General features: G+C 37.0%; 1 protein-coding gene across 1 annotated transcript; it reads left to right on the top strand.

The window, feature by feature from the left end:
* Positions 1-2,769: 2,769 nt before the first annotated feature.
* On the top strand, positions 2,770-13,149 carry LOC129261708 (gonadotropin-releasing hormone II receptor-like). The gene is made up of 2 exons (XM_054899755.2): positions 2,770-2,968; positions 11,021-13,149. Exons 1-2 carry the CDS (start codon positions 2,806-2,808, stop codon positions 11,530-11,532), a joined length of 675 nt encoding a protein of 224 aa, XP_054755730.2. The 5' UTR covers positions 2,770-2,805; the 3' UTR covers positions 11,533-13,149.
* Positions 13,150-16,951: the final 3,802 nt, after the last annotated feature.

The raw sequence follows: 16,951 nt of genomic DNA, 5'->3' as shown, positions 1-16,951 counted from the left end.
CCTCATGGACCATTTTTACTCAATATTTCTTAGAGTTTATAGCTAATGTCTGGTGCTAAATGACTAGTAGTTCTACTGACCGGTTATGGTTTTAAGGTGAGGATGGTTTATCGAATAACAAGGATCTACATTATATGAAATATGATTTCTACCATTTTTTTATCGGGCATCCTTCGAAGCAGTCCAAACGCCCTCGTATACACCTCGGAAGTGTAAGAACTGTCTGAATGGTAACTCTGGCGTATAGCTCTTACTAATTTACGTCCTCGATTATGTTACTATTTTTAATTGTCAACATGGAGGACCATCATCATTGATGATGAATCACCCTAAATATCACTAATTTATAAATAGATGAATAAATCATATACATCATTGAGTATGATATTGTAACCATTGTCAAGTTGCTCAATTCCGTATGCATTTGTTTTCAAAAACTATGTTGATGGCGAAAAGTGCTAAAACACTCCCCTTTCAATATTATGCAGACCAGGCAACGCTTTAATCACACACTTTAATCCTTAGCGGCGTGTATTTACGCTGTTCATCTTATTGCCATTCATTTTGCACCCCTTGCCTTTTTACGTTATAGTTTTTGGTAGGGGAACCTTTTGTCTGGCCCATCTACCTTCGGATGCCAAATGACAGATATATAGGCCTACTCCTGTCCTCTACATTACATAAATAATATTCACCTCCTCTAGTTATATTATAATTTACATGTAAATTGTATTAACCAAACATAAAATGAAAGCTTCAGCTTAATTTCTTTTTTATTCCATGTAAAAAAACAATTAATGATTTTTACGGATCCAAATTCACAGCTTTATTTTGTTAGTATTTAGCCTATTCATCCATACGAGCTGCTTAATAAAAACTGTGCTTTAAAACGGTGAAACATTATATTAAAATGAATGTAATTGTGTGTACTTTGTTTTCAAATATATACGTTTTTAGTTCTTTATTGGAAGATGAGTGAAAAGAAAAAAACACAAGATAAACGAATTGCATCGATCCTGACAATTATTGTATCCATATTCGCTACAAAAATATATATTGTTCTCCATTGTAATGGGATCCTCATTTTGATCAAAGCTCAAATTTCCATCACACTTCGACATTTCTTGGAAGCATTCTCGATTGAATATTTCAATCGTATTATGGGAACTACTCGCTGGTTCACCATTTCTTCAGGAAAAAAAAATAAATAGAATGAACTTTCAGCGAGGATGAAGTTGCGTTGGCACGTAAGATTGACACCGTCGTGAAATTATTACCTCTAATTGTCTGAAACTCTACGCCCAAATTTGTGACCCGACCTGGCCGGGAAATCGCGCCAAATTGAGGCGGACATTGATTTCCATTTGCCATCGATTTTCTGCCCCTATCTTTCTCCACCCCTCAAACTATTTCTTGACGAAAATCGACAGGTTCGGGAGGAGAAATGATTCTAAATGCCCGCGACCTGTCCAGTCGACATGTCTCACTTTCGTCTTAACCGTCATAACGTTTCAACACGAGGAGATCCATTATTGAATTTTGATTTTATTTTAGGCTTAAAAGGGGATGGCATATGCCCCGGAGGACGTCATACAAACGACTTTAGATCTTTGATGTTTTGATTCAATAATTGTTGGCCTATCTAATGAAAGACATTTCTAAATAAATAAGTAAAATTTTCATTAATTTGTTGATGGCTCGCAAATAAAACAATTTGACCGATAATTTGGGGCTGTGAGCAGTGTAAAGTTTTTGGGTGACATGATATGGGTTGTTAATATACCCCGTCAGATTTTTATAATACTGAGGATAATAATGATGATGATGATGATGATAGTTGTAGTAGTAGTAGTAATAATAAAGGCATTATAATAATGGCAATGTCATGATTAAAATGATAACAATAGCATTTAGAAGGAAATATTAAAAATGAAAAAAAAAAGTAAAAGACTAAAAAAAATGGGAGCTCGTCTTCCGTTATCTTAATTGTATAAGAGTTTATCAAACATCTTAACAGGAATTTACGAGTAAGGGAGTGGTAGGTGGACAGGGGTGTGTGTGGGAGGGTGGGTGTGAGTGTGTTTGTGTGATGGTGTGTCTATGGGTGTGAATGTAAGGGAAAATTTAAAATAGCAAGAGGGAGGGAACAGAGAGAAAAGGGGAAAGGGCGACGAATACGGGAGGGGGGGGGTATTGAGTGATACTAAGGTAATGTATTAATACACCCATACATAAATGCACACACAGACATACATACATACATACATACAACCACTAGACCACGACGCCCCCATATGTGTTTCATTTCCAATTTTTCGCGGTGTCTAAAGGCGACCGCACACCTTACGATTGGTCTACTACCCGATTTCAGTAGAATTTGATGCTAATATCAAGACATGGAATATGTTACTGTGTAATGTTATGTGACTATGCTATCATCCTTTTTAGAATAAAAGCGAATTTAATATCTAGTCGTAATGACGTCATAGCAGTCGTACGATTGGCTACGATTTGAAACAAATTTGGCCTTTACTCCAGAATAAAGGCTTGCAATCTTTAAAAATGGTTATATTAGTATTCGTTCAATTGATTTAACCTCAAATGAAATGATATGTTCCATTCACATTTTCAGAAAATGAGCAAAATGCGATTTGTTCCAAAATCGGATCGCGAACAGTCGTAAGGTGTGCGGTGGCCTTAAGAGTCTCAAAAAATCTTTGTCATTTCTCTCAATTTGTTTACCCCTCCCTGATTTTCTCTATCCAGCTAGTGGTGCACGAGCTCAAGTCGCCGGCATTCGACCCGATGTTCTACCAGTGTGTCGACTACGGCTTCAGGGACAAGTACTTCAAACTTTGGTGGCTTTACCATATCTTCGTCACTCTCATGATGTACGTGGTTCCCTTGGCTACCATATTCGCTTGTTATTCGGCAATCGTCTGCAAGATCTGCAGGAGAACCAATGGTTGTAAGTTTTTATTTGATATATGTCGGATCTAGAAAAAAATGTGTTCTTAAATGTTCCTTTCGTTATAGATCTAGTTTTTACATATTGTTTTCGTTTAATTTTTCATATCTTGGCTAAATAGATGAACAATAAAAAGAAAAAAATCATTATCATTACAATCGCCATCATAACTTTAAAAGATATAATTATCACTATCGTTATTACTGTCAATGTTATATTATTAGTATTGTAAGAATTGCTCATATTATTTTTATTGTCATACTCATCATCGCCACCATCATCACCATTACCATCGTCGTCACCGTCATCATCATCGCCATCACCATCATCATCACTGTCATCACAATCATCATCATCATCATCATCATCACCAACATCATCATCATCATATACATGCGAACAATGAATGTGCAAGTCCTACATGGAGAAGTTGTACACATATGCTCATCGGGAGTAGACAACTTCGATAGATGAGACTAGTGCACAAAATGTAGTCTTTATCGATTTTTGTTTCGTATTTATATTTCTATCTAATCTGTTTATTCTCTTACATGATATACATGTATATTCTTTATCAAAAACACTATCTCCATTTTCCCCCGAGGGGAGGATTCATTTTGTTGACCCCATAATAATCAGAAGAGAACTGCAAATAACTGTATTAATGTCACATCAGTGGAACCAGCTAAGCTCGCTGTTCCTTCGAAATGCAAGCTTCGTCTCAGCCTCGGGCCTGTTCGGCTACCGATAGTGATACAATAGGATTACAACATGATGTAATGTACGAAATATGAAGCACATCACATAATGTATGTTTGTCATAAAAATATGTCCATCATGTGCGATGTACAACATCCTTTTCTTGATTATGGTATCGGATTCCCCTGGATAGCCAACGATAAAATTGCTCTCAAGAAAATCGAGCACCTTGCACTAAGAAAATGAAGCAAGTAAGAGGGTAATTTCCAAAGAATGCTGACTCTTTTTGGGTGTGTGCGCATTTCTTAGGTGTAAACTCTTCCCGCGCAAATAACGATCTCAAGAGTGCAACACTTTATAGGCGACTCCTTCATGAATTACCTGTCATGCGGGTCTATCATGTATATACCTCCTCGGGTGGCTGTTCCAATTCGTTCTAATCAGCCAGCGTATCTAATCCCATCAGGAATATTTAACGGAGTCGTTTACACGCCAGCCAAAAGTTAGGAGGAAACTAATTTGACATGGTTAGGGGGCTAGTGCCAACTTAGAAATCAGATGGTATACACCTACACGTTCTCGGTGGGCTAAAACGAAACCAATGCCCGAGGATTCCACAGGGGAAGTGGTGATTTAGGAACGAGCTTTACTGGTTGCTGACAAGGAGGTAATCGTTCTTGTCATCCTCGATTATAAAGAGACATGGACTGATTATCCATTTAGACAGGAAAATACCTCACTCTCTAGAATAGTACGTTTCGACACCATGTACTATTTTCACAGTCACCTTATACTTTTCATAAAGTTTACTTTGAGCCAAGAGGCAGTTGCATTTTGCTCATTTAAAATGTGATAACAAGTACTAAAACTTGAAACATTAGATGTTCTTATAATTTTCATTCAACTGTGGATTAAAATTTAAACTAACGTTGTTCGGCACATGTCTTGTTTAGAATGCCATAATCAATAACAACAAAAGTTACAATGGCTCTATTCAGCATTCCCATTTAAAATTCATATCGCAGAATGGAAAATAATATTTGGCCATTCATTATTGCAAACTAAAAGGAGACCGCATTTCTCATGCAGATTAACCCATTTGGACATTACGGATGTTATAGGTGGGGTGAAATGATTTTAATTTTCTCCCCTCAACATAAATACTTACATACCACAGTCCACACTATTTCTCCTTTCTTCGTTCGACCTTTCATGTTTCCTTTCTCCAATTGACATTTTGATTACTATAGAGGGCGTCCTCCTTACCCACCCCACTAGACTTTCTTACGTATTTTGGGGGTTATTTTTTAACTTGTCATTTCACTTCAAAAGACGGAACAACATGTGTCCATGCAGTGCATGGATAAAATCGTAGGTTGACAGTATCTCATTATTAAACTTATAAAACCAATTGCAGTTGTCAAATCATGAGATGTAATAGGTTTCACAACCCTCGAAAAGTATTCGTATGTGGCGATGAATCCATCTCTGTCATGCCTTTTGAAACGAAAAATTGGTTGGGTAAACTTTTAGCAGGAGATTCAATATTACAATGTTGTCGCCATGGTAATTTTGCAAGGTGTAAGATTCACTGCATGTTTGTCTCTCTCTCTCTCTTTGTTGTATTTGGTTATATACAAGCTTGGTGTTTACCAGCAAAACGCTGTCCTGTCGAGTTTCTACGGGAGTTACAATAAACATAAACAGAACCAGAAACATCGGAAAATGCATGTGGGGATAAATTAGAGTCCACTAACTCTAGGTAGGCAGACATACAATTGCAACGCATCTAGGCTGTTACTTGTTTGAGCCAAGATTATTTAACATTGCCTTATTAGATTTAACATGTATTAATTGAAGAAACCTAGATGGAGTTAAAGACAAAAAAATAAGAAATGAAGGGTAAAAAAGTGACATACGAACAGACTCTAAGCGAGGCAACGGATTACACGATAATGATAAGCACCAACGGCACCTTCTCGCCGTGGTTCAAACCAGGGCCCCGTCTTAATACAAAGAGTTACGATTGATCCAATCGATCTCAACTGTATGTAAATCCATCCATACCATATTTTTTTCTCCAATAAATTTTCACAATCTCCGTAACAGAGAAAGAGAATCACACTCAATATCCATGAGAACGATGAAAGTATGACTATACATCATTTTATCTAGAAAATATTTTGAACAAATTTATATTTCAAATGTCGACGTTGCTAGCCATCCATACCTGTGGTTGATCGGACCAATCGCAATCCTTTTTAAGACGGGACCCAAGAATACCGCAATTGCATCAATCGCCTCGATCTTATTAGATCGCAGCGAAGTTTCTGAAGAATCGTAAGCCACAATATTGGTTATTGGTCGCCGGACACATAAACAACGGTCGAATGTCGATTTGTCACGGTAAATAAGAATTGAGGGACTAATATGACCGTTCTAGACCGTACCTCTGCCGTAATATAACCGCACATATCCGTGATATAGGTTGGTGAAAATGTTAACAGACCGAACACGTTCAAGAGAGTGATTCAACCGTTGATGAATTTAATTTCACTCTATTGGCAACGGTTATCATGGCTGTAGTCGGCAAATTACCCTTTTAAAATCGTATTGAACCACAATATTGAGACGGCTTTTTTTCGGTATAATTGTCAGCTACGGTCGTATTGCGGCACAATAAAGGTGAAAATTTGTCAAGAGGGTCACTTGACTGCTATTAGACATTTTAGTTCTCGTTAGAGAACACTTTTTAGGTCAAACAATAATTATAACAGTTATCCAGCATTGATTTTTCTTATGAACGAATGGCCTGTCCGTGCTCTGTTATCTCACTTTGAATATAAAAATGGACAGTTTAATTAAATAAAAAATAGCAAACTTGCATATCCCTGTCATAAAAATAATGAGAAACGTTAAACCTGAAAAAATAGACAAAGACACAAGGAATATTAAAAGTATTACTTGTTTCAAAGTTTCATTTGATCTAAAGCCTCGTTCAAAACTGTTTGGCAAGTCGATCAAAACTACGTTTGAAAGGTTAGAATGGCTAACAGCTGGAGGACGAATATTTCGACCTGTCTAGGAGAAACACAGAACTATTAACCCAATCAAGCTGACAAATTGCTGGACTATCAAAAAAATTATATGGTAATGACTCTATCCATTGATTTAGCCGCGTCTCCCCTCGCCCAAGGCGGGAATAGAGATGGGCAACATGGGAGAAATTTCTGGCTGAAATCATTCCTCCCTCAAGAAACGTAGACTAGGTTGGCCGTATTTACAGAGCCTAAATGCGTCAATATCATGATTATGGACTGGCTGAAAGGAATGGTTCTTAGTTGCAGCGTAACCACGCTTTATTACCAGAAGAACGTCTTATTAAAGAGATGCGCATATCAACCGACATATCCAATACGAATCCGTTGCGTTGTGATAATAATTATGAAAAAAAACACGGAAAAATAAATGTCAGTGCCTCCACCTTTTCTCCTCGATTCCCTTTCTTTTCGCTTCATTTAGTAAATTAGATCTCAATACGTTTACAATGTGTCACAACAAGAAACATTTAATACTTTGACTACATTAACATGAACATTGCAAAGATCTCCCAGTTCCATTAGTGTAGCATCGCGAGAATTCTCTCAAGAATCCTCCAATCTGTCGCGCAAACAAAGGTCGACAAAAAGTGGATGTGGGTTAATAATATTTTCTTCCTTTGGGTGGTTCTCATCAGGGCAATCAATATGATAACGCATTATGACAGATTCGACCAAAATAAAACCCTGGAAATGAAGAAGTCAAATCAAGACATGATTGATTGCATTTAAAAGATTTCCTATTGCCCTGGGGCTATGCTTGGTTTCTTTGATTGCACGTTCACCAGCGCACTGCGTCAGGCTGGCGGAAATTGAGAGAATGCCCGACACTCAATCACCTTTTCTTTCTATTTTCAGAATGTCTTGATGTCATCCTTTAAAGATATGATATGGTATTCACCTTATTACTTTATCTATACGCAAAGGGTGATACGTGAGATCTAGCGGAAACATGGCGAAATAAAGATTAGTATTTCCATATAACTGACAGGTTTAGGTTTCTAGTCGTTGGCCAATTTTTTTTTTCTAAAAAAGCTAATAATGTTTCATTTTTGTATTTATTCAATTTCTTCTACTCTAAATCGATGGTGCCTCATCGTCTCATATATGCCTAAACTAAGTAAAACAAACATTAGGAAACAGTTTGGTATTAAAAGATCAGAAGATTAATATAATATTTGAATATTCGTTTGAAATATGCGATGGTCATGATGGTAAAGCAGTTAAATAACTGCAGTGGCTATACCCTTGGTAAATAAAACATTACTTTAAAACGTTTAACGTTTCAACATCGCCCGTTTCATATTATCTGTGTTTTCTTTCATCTTTATTATTTCGACAATGAACTATTTGCATTATTTTCATTTACAAGACAATATTGAACTCCAAAATCGACTGTTTTTATCCTCTTGGATCGTTGAATCAAAGATCTTACAAGAAACGCTCTAGGCGTGGTTGAATTGTTCGAGTAGCAAAATCGATATACTGTATATCCCGTCTTGCGTCAGAAGTACAGCGTAATCCATAAAAATATGCTTAATGCATACTGGACAATTCTACCGTGTGAGTAAAAAAAAAATTGACACCTCTCAAACCCCCAATATAAGGAAATAATATGTCATAAACGCATAATCATTATATGGCTGGAAAGAGTATCTTCTACCGAATAATAATACCATATTTATGCGGTGTGTCATCACACTTCTATATTCAGTAGGCATTCTTTGCAGTGATTTAAATGTTGATTTGCGTCGAATTACCATTACTGCAATGAATGCATCCAGGTGCCAATGATATCATAATCATACATTACTTAGTAAACATAATGTTTGCAAATTCCTTTCAATGAAATTAACTTGAGAATTGATATAAAAAGTGCTCATTACTTAAATTATAGTGTAAACTATTGAAATGGTGTTCTGAAATTGATTTTAATGCAACCCTTGTAATGGCGCCTACGGCATACGGGTTTCTCTCAGTATTGGCGACCGCATCATCACATACTTTTTAAATTCATTTTCATGATTATGTACATATCATTTTAGTGGCAATGGAATTTAATAATTTTAACGAGAATTTTCTTTTCATGTGGAGCTACATGTATGTGGACTATAATTGGTTCTTGGTCGTGGGGTGGTTCGAATGCCAGCCATGGAAATAAATTGATCCTGATTGCGCTGCACGCAACCTATAGGTGAGGCGAGACATGAAAGTAAAAAGTCAGCGAGCGACGCGGTCAAAAAAATTGCGCGCCGGATTTATCGTGAAAAATGTCGAGGGGGGGGGGGGACTGAATCAGCGCCCAGTCTTATTAGTGTTAAGTCCAATAAATATTGTGCGCCGTCAAATAGGCCATTAAACAATCGGCGTCTGACAAAATAATCCTTATCAGTTTGCATGATAAGTTATTTTTCTTATATTATTTCTATAAATTGTGATTTTTCTTTATTTCTTTTTCCTTCACTGTCTCATCATGTTTTTGTTTTACATCTGGAATCTTCATTTTCCTTCCTAATGTGTTTGTTTCATTACATTACTATTCTTGTTTGAAAAGAAAGTTGTTAAGTATATCAGAAGCGATTTTGACGACTTAAAAAATACACTTTTAGATAATGTGTAGATATCACGGTTTTTATAAGAATTTTTTCTTTATTAAAAAATCCTGTATTTTACTTTTTTTCTGCATAGTAGTTGTGAGTATACTTTACAGATAACTTCAGAATATACATACAAAAAGAGAGAATGTAGCCCTAAAAAGCTTCCCAATCGTTTGGTCATGGGTGCGCCAGAAAAATGTTGAATCAAAATGGAAAAATAATCAATTTAGTAAATAGGCCGGGTTACTTCAGTAGATAATACGGGGGGGGGGGGTTCACATGGAATTGTGTAAAAAAAAAAAATAAGCGTAGTTAGATTTCGGGAATGTTTCCAACGATTATTCTAATTTACGTATATAATTAATGCCTGAAATTAGAATTCTGCTGTAAATCAAGAATTAAAGAAGCAAATTTGATAAATTGAAGTCCAGACACTTGGTGACCTTAATAATAATAATAATAATGATAATAGTCAGTTCTTGTAAAGCGCATAACACATTATGAATAACGTCTCTATGCACTTCCAAAGGACTTGGATATTATCACTCTGGCTTTAGCATGTGTAGCTCAAACAGGTAGCTTCCAGCGTACCCATTCACTTAACCTGGGTTGAGTGCAGCGCAATGTGGATAAATTTATTGCTGAAGGAAACTACGCCATGGCTGGGATTTGAACCCACGACCCTCTGTTTCAAAGTCCGGAGACCAATCCTTATAATAGACCTTATAATAGTCTAATCTGAAAAATAAGATATGAAAAGTAAATTGTTTATGTATTTTTTATATATCTTCTTTATATGTTAGTTTTAGGCATAAGATATGAAAAGTAAATTGCTTATGTATTTTTTAATATCTTCTTTATATGTTAGTTTTAGGCATATTTAATTATTTTTCTCCGAAAGGAAATTTTTTAGCAAATATAGGACTAATATGCATTTCCCTTGCAATTTGGGTCGATTGGGCTTAAAAAACATTTTTAAAACAAAAGGTTGTAAATCCTAAGTTTGATGAATATATGATCGGTCCGCGCGGCTGAAAATGCTATGAGATGACTGCAGTGTGATGCTGTTGTTAAGATGTTCATAAGCAAGGATAAGACCCAACACACCTGCCAATCCCATAGCCGACCTTCCTAAAAGTCTGAATACGGATGTAATATAATGATTCCAAGGAGAATTATACACACAACATTCGTGAATAAATATCGATTACGGTTTTGATAGACATTCACACAGATTTATGTGTTCAAGGTCATAATGATACAGTCAAACTAACGAAACCGATCAGTAATGGCATTGGCTTTGATCGTCTCAAGCCTCTTAATGTTTGTATGACGGGAATATACGGCGTTGTTTGTTTGTGATGGTGATAGTTGCTGGGTGGCATAACATTCCATTTATCTTTTTCTATCTCATTTTATTCATCCATCTGAAACCTTATTTGATTTTGTTATCTATATAGCCTTTATTCTACATTTCCATCATTAAACAAGTGAATTCATCCATAACGAATAGGCCTACATAGATTTACTTTAAAAATATAAATTATAGGGGCCATTTTTTTTACTTCCCTGTAAGAAATGCATTTTTATGAATAATTCATTAACATTTTGTTTAATCTTCTTTTCATTTGTTTTTATTTGTTTATTTCTTCATGCAGTATTGAGCTGGAGTAAGAAACCGAGGAAGACCACGCTACGCATGGCGGGAAATGACGGCATACCTCGTGCACGCATGCGCGCATTTCGTCTCACAGCCGCCATCGTCGGGGGTTTCGTCATCTGCTGGTCACCTTACTACATCGTCTCGACATGGTACCACGTCGACCACGGCTGGCAAGACGAGTCCGACGCGCCCGATCCTCCTTGGCTGTTCGATGTCCTCATCGCTCTCGGTTACCTAAACACGTGCGTCGACCCCGTCCTCTATGGCATCTTCACCACCAAGCTAGCCCGTGACGTCAGACACTGCTGGCGCTCTCGCAAGCCGGTCGCTAGAGGGAGGCAGAGGTTGACGAGTCGACGGTCGACCTCCTCTTCGAACAACAATCCAATGACGGCGGGGTCTTCGGTTCGACTTGGAATGACTACGGTCAATGTGGTCAGTGAGGAGAGGCAGGCAGTGCACTTTAACATTCCAGACGAATATGAGGAGAGAACGGTGATGTCTTAAAGGGGATTGGGGTAATTAGTTTTGCCCGGTCCATCTTATGGAAGACAAAAAGTAATTTGGTTCACATAGGATATCCGTTTTACTTCCTGAATCAGATTGCCCCAATCTTGTTATAAGAAATAGGAAATGAACTGAACGTTGTTGCCATTCTTTTTTAGCATCGCGACCAACCAAATTTGGGAGATGAAGTTTATAGTCCTGGGGAGCTTTCCATGAAATAAGTAGTCAGTTATAGTCGTAGGCAATCTGTGCAGTTATAATATGCTGCTGCCAAACTCGTGAGCGAAAATCGTTGACAAGACGCTCCACGAAACACTCCCCAATGCTGATAGTTTGAAATGTGGAAGGAAATGGGCAATGCATCTGTTTCACTGATCGCTTTCTATGTTATAAATGGGTAGTTGTATCAAGGAGTTACCAGCACCAACTCCTTGGTTGTATTCAACGAGTAGTACATTAGACAACACAATGTACGTAGTGGATCACTAATAATGGTGCTGTACCACATTCATAACACACATTTCGTATAGGCCTACGCCTGTTTTTTATTTAATATTTTATCATATCATCACCATGACCACTGACCACAAACACAACCAATATTTTTTTATTTGAGAGAGCTCTGTTTTGTGACCCCCTTTAGGCGTTTTAATGTTATTAAAGTCCATATCACTCACGTGAAAACTGGTCTTGCTAATAAATTTTGTTAGGTTATTTAGATTTGTAAAGTTATTTCACGATATCCTTTGTGAGTAACTATGAGGAAATTTTCATGTAATGCCCACTGATCTGAATTTTCAGTATAATGCCACACAGTGTACATGTATGGTATATCGAAGTAGATGGCGCTAGAGGTCAACGCAATACGCTGGTTTTTATTCAATTCCTTTGGTTCTCATCATTTAATGACATTTATCAATTTTATATAATTTAACTCGAATGGAAAGGGGCGACTATTGTGTCTGATATTCATTTTTTTAATGACATAATCTTCTACATCCTCATTTCCCTTCTTCTGGTTTATTCTTTTGGGTTTTTCTTGTTCATATATGTCCTTCATCCTCTTCCTTATGTATTCCTTCCTTCCTTCACTTCTTTCTTTATTCATTTATTTTTCTTCCTGTTCTTGTTCTTCTTCTCCTCATCATCGTTGCATTTCTTTGCATTTTAGGGAACTAAGGACATGACTTACTCTCACTATCATGACTGATTAATTTTCATCATCGTTAATTCATCCCTATCGACCATGGTTGTACGATATAGGGTAGGAGAGAAATTGCATAATCCTACAACTTCAGCATCTTATTTGCAAATTTTCAGCAAAATAAAACCAAGATACGCTCCGTTATTTGTTACATATGCGAACAATAAAAAACCCCGTCTTCGTGGCAATGTTGTTGTTGTTGTCGTCGTTATCCTTGCTTTTGTTGTTGATGAAAACAAAATATAAGTATTCCCTAATAGCTGACCACCTCCGCCTTTTCTTACCTAGCTCTCAAAAATGATTCCGGCTCTGATATCTACAAGAAAGAACTAAAAAAGTCCCTACTTAAACGAAGGAGCTTTGAAGCTCCTTCCTTAAAGGGGAATCCAACCCAAATAAAAAATTGTTTTTATAAGAAAAAGAAAAATCAGACAAGTTGATAGGTGAAAGTTTGAACAATATTGGACAAACAACAAGAAAGTTATAATTTTTAAAAGTTGTAAATATTGGTAATCACTATACTTATGGAGACTTCAAATTGGCCGCATATAGGATGTCATAGTGATTTAAGGCAAGGACTACTCTTCCATGTACTCCACTACGTATTATGGCTAAAATGTCATTTTCCCCAAAAGTTTTATTTCAAATCATATTTTTCTTTTATGAGGACATTAAACAATATACTACCTGGGTTTTATTTAGAATACTGCCCCAGGGGAATGGGTACCTAGGAGAAAACCACAAATCCCTGATAATAAAGTACATGGCCTATGGGAAAGTTGTCCTTGCTTCTTGTCATAATTTACTTACCCAGTCGCCAATTTGAAATCTACATACTATTAGTGATCTCAATTTTAAAGCAGCTATAACTTTTTTATTGCTTGTCCGATTTCTTTCAAATTTTCACCACTCTGTTTAATTTATTTTTCTCCTTACCAACACAACATTATATGGCCAAGGCTGGATTCCCCTTTAAACCAAGACGACACTTCACTATACGCGTCAACCCGACAGATGGCGTGAATGCTAAATCCTCCGATGTGACTGAAATCAAGAAATTATTGAAAATCTGTTACCCAAAGGGGGAGGGGGCAGGGACCTGTAGTTACTCCAGTCAGCTTGATTCGCATGCATGGCGATTTCATGAGATTTTTCAGTCGCCGTGGGGGGGGGGGGGGGTGAGCGACCCTGTCTTATAGGCTGCTGTACAAATTTCCAAAATTCGAAGGGGGAGGGGGCAAGTCCACCGGCCTCCGGGTTCGCCGCAGTGATGTTGTTGAGCAAAGTAGATGGTTCTAACTATATGATTTTACAAGGGAACATAAAATTATACTATAGGACTAAAAACTGAGCGGATTATTGAAGGGAACATTAACGTTTCCTTCCTTTAAACCTCTAACAGTCTAAATTCAAGGGTCTATAAACTTTTTTCAAGGATGGGAAAGCCTTTTTGGCCCAAAAGGGGACTCTCCCTCCGCATCCATGGTCGGATGTGGCATGTGGGGCATAAACTCAATTCCTTCCATGGACAACATTCGCACCTCTTGTCATAACAAAATATATTCCAAAGCGGAAAAGGGTAATTCATTGGAAATAAATTGTTGATATCGTCAGACCCCCCAAAACCAAATGACATGACATTTCGGAACCTGCCAACTTTTTGTTTTCATCATTTATTTTTGTTTCGTATGCGTGTGTGAGGGGGGTGGGGGCAAAATCGGGATATCGAGAAGTGAACTTTTTTACTCTAATTTACTTTCATATGGGGGTGGATTGTTGTTATTATTTTATATGTTTTGTTGTTTATTCATGTTTGAATGTTTGCTTTGTTTTTTGTTTATTTATTCATTACTTAATTCATTTATTCTTTATTCAAGTGAATAAGGGTATTTGGTTGTCATTTGCCCGAAGGATAATAACACTGTGTAATGTGGTATATATATATATACCACCCAATGCGGAAAGTCTCAGCTCAGAACTATCCTCTTTAATACCCGCCACTGCAGTCACATCGATGAATGTTTCGAGCCGACCTCGAGTATACTCTCACTACTTTATCATGTTTAATAATCACTCTAAATTCAACACTATTTATTCGAAATCTTTTCGTTTAGTCGGTCTCTGTTGAAATGCGATTTCTCAGCTGATTGATAAATAAAATTTCACAAATTTCAGCGCAATTTCAGTTGTCTTGTATACATTTTTTTGTATTCATGTATTTACTGTTTGAAACCAAGATATAAGTTAGGAATTCAGGAATTTTCAACCAAACAGTCGGTCGGGTCATATGTTAACCAATTTTAGGATTGGTTACAAATATCTGGGAGTGTATGATCTAATTTAATTTAACATGTTTAATGTGATAGTTTGTGGTAAACGCTATTGGCATCATGCACGTTTGAACAATGAACCGTCTTGGTAAAGATTATAACCCTAAGGACTTGCGCATACAGGAAAACATACTTTGACCTTCACTGAAGGAAATCTATGAATCCTTTCTCCTTTTGAAATGAGACCCGTGGAAAGTCACAAAATGATGCAATCGGAAATATGTTGCACTTTCCTTCGAGGCTAAGCGCCTGGTTATTCGATATAGAACACGATTAAGGAAGTTATTGAAACTCGACTCGGACTATATGGGGCCTGGGCCAGAATACTATTTTAAGAAGACGTTAAAGGGATGCTCCGGGCTGAAAATATATCTAATTTATCTAAACAAATAGAGTAATATTCACAGAGCAAAATGATGAAAAATTCACCAAAATCTGATAACAAATATCGAAGTAATTGAATTTCAAAGTTTAGCAATATACTGTGAAAACAGTTAATATAATGTATGCACGTCGTCATGAATATTCATAAGATGGGCTGATGATGTCACACCCCCACATTATTTTTGCTTATGTTAATACATTAAAAGGACAAGTGGGGATATGACATCATTAACTTGCTCATTCAATATTCATGACGACATGCCTAGAACTGTTTCACCGGAATAATGCAAATCTTTAAAATGCCATAACTTTGTTATTCCTTGTCTGATTTTTATCAAACTTTCAGTGTTTTGATTGTCTGATGTTTGTTATTGTGCTCAAACCAAAGTATTTTCAGCCTGGTGTACCCCTTTAAATTATATATATATATATATATATATATACATATACACACATAAACACGCACACACATTAGTATGCCTGTTGTCGGTACAATTTCTATGTTGTTCGACCGTTCAACGTAGGATAAAAGACCAATTATTTACTCAAAGGGGTTAGTGTGGCAGCCGGGGATCGAACCCAAGACTTTCATTTGATTATTCAGGCGACTTAAACCACTCGACCACGACGCATCCATGTTTCAATCAACAGGTCTCACACGCCAAGTTACAACAAGAGGGCAAACAAATACTCATTTGACCCATCCCATCCCAAAGGCTTTTGATTTAATAAAGTAAAAAAAAGTTTATGCATTTGGCCTCCTGATTCGCAATCTAACACTGATTCTAGAAAGGGCAATCACTGAAAACTGAATGAGATCTCGCCATGAGGTGTTCTCATACATGTTGATTTAATTAAAGAAAAAAAAAGAGGTCAACATACCATTTGATGCTGGTCAGATTTTAAATTCCCGTCTACTGATAATAAACATAAATTATCAGTGTCCCTAATTGACTCAATATTTTATATGAACTTCGCTTTCACGTGCTATTAATCAACCCGCGTGTCTTTGGGGGACAAGTGTGACAACTCACTTAACAGTCTTTAATGTGTTTGAGTTCTAATAGACGTATATCAATCAGATATAATTATTTATATTTGGGACAGACATTAAACGTCGCCATCCGAAAAACGTAAACAGGGCTCGAACCTCGAACCTCCGCATCAATTTGCAACTTCCCCAATGCAGCTTGGATTATAGGCGCATGTACGCCACTACGCGTCACGACGCCCAATGTTTATTCAGCGGCTCTACCAAACGCCGTGACGCGTTATAGTCGACGAAAAAAGAATTATCGCCACCCGGACAACAAGAAAATAACGGACAATGCAACTTTGACGAGGGTCCGTTGCATAAGAGTTACCATTATCAGATTATGGTAACTTGTCATCCAATGGTAACTACCATGGAATCCTTGATTTTGATTGGCTGTGAAGCATTGTACCATGGTAGATACTATTGGATGGCACAGTTACCAAAATGGTAACTTTTATGCAACGG

This window comes from Lytechinus pictus, chromosome 5 (genome assembly GCF_037042905.1).
Source record: "Lytechinus pictus isolate F3 Inbred chromosome 5, Lp3.0, whole genome shotgun sequence".
NCBI lineage: Eukaryota > Metazoa > Echinodermata > Echinoidea > Temnopleuroida > Toxopneustidae > Lytechinus > Lytechinus pictus.
Note: the sequence above shows the minus strand (reverse complement) of the source record. Positions and strands in the feature narration are given on the sequence as shown.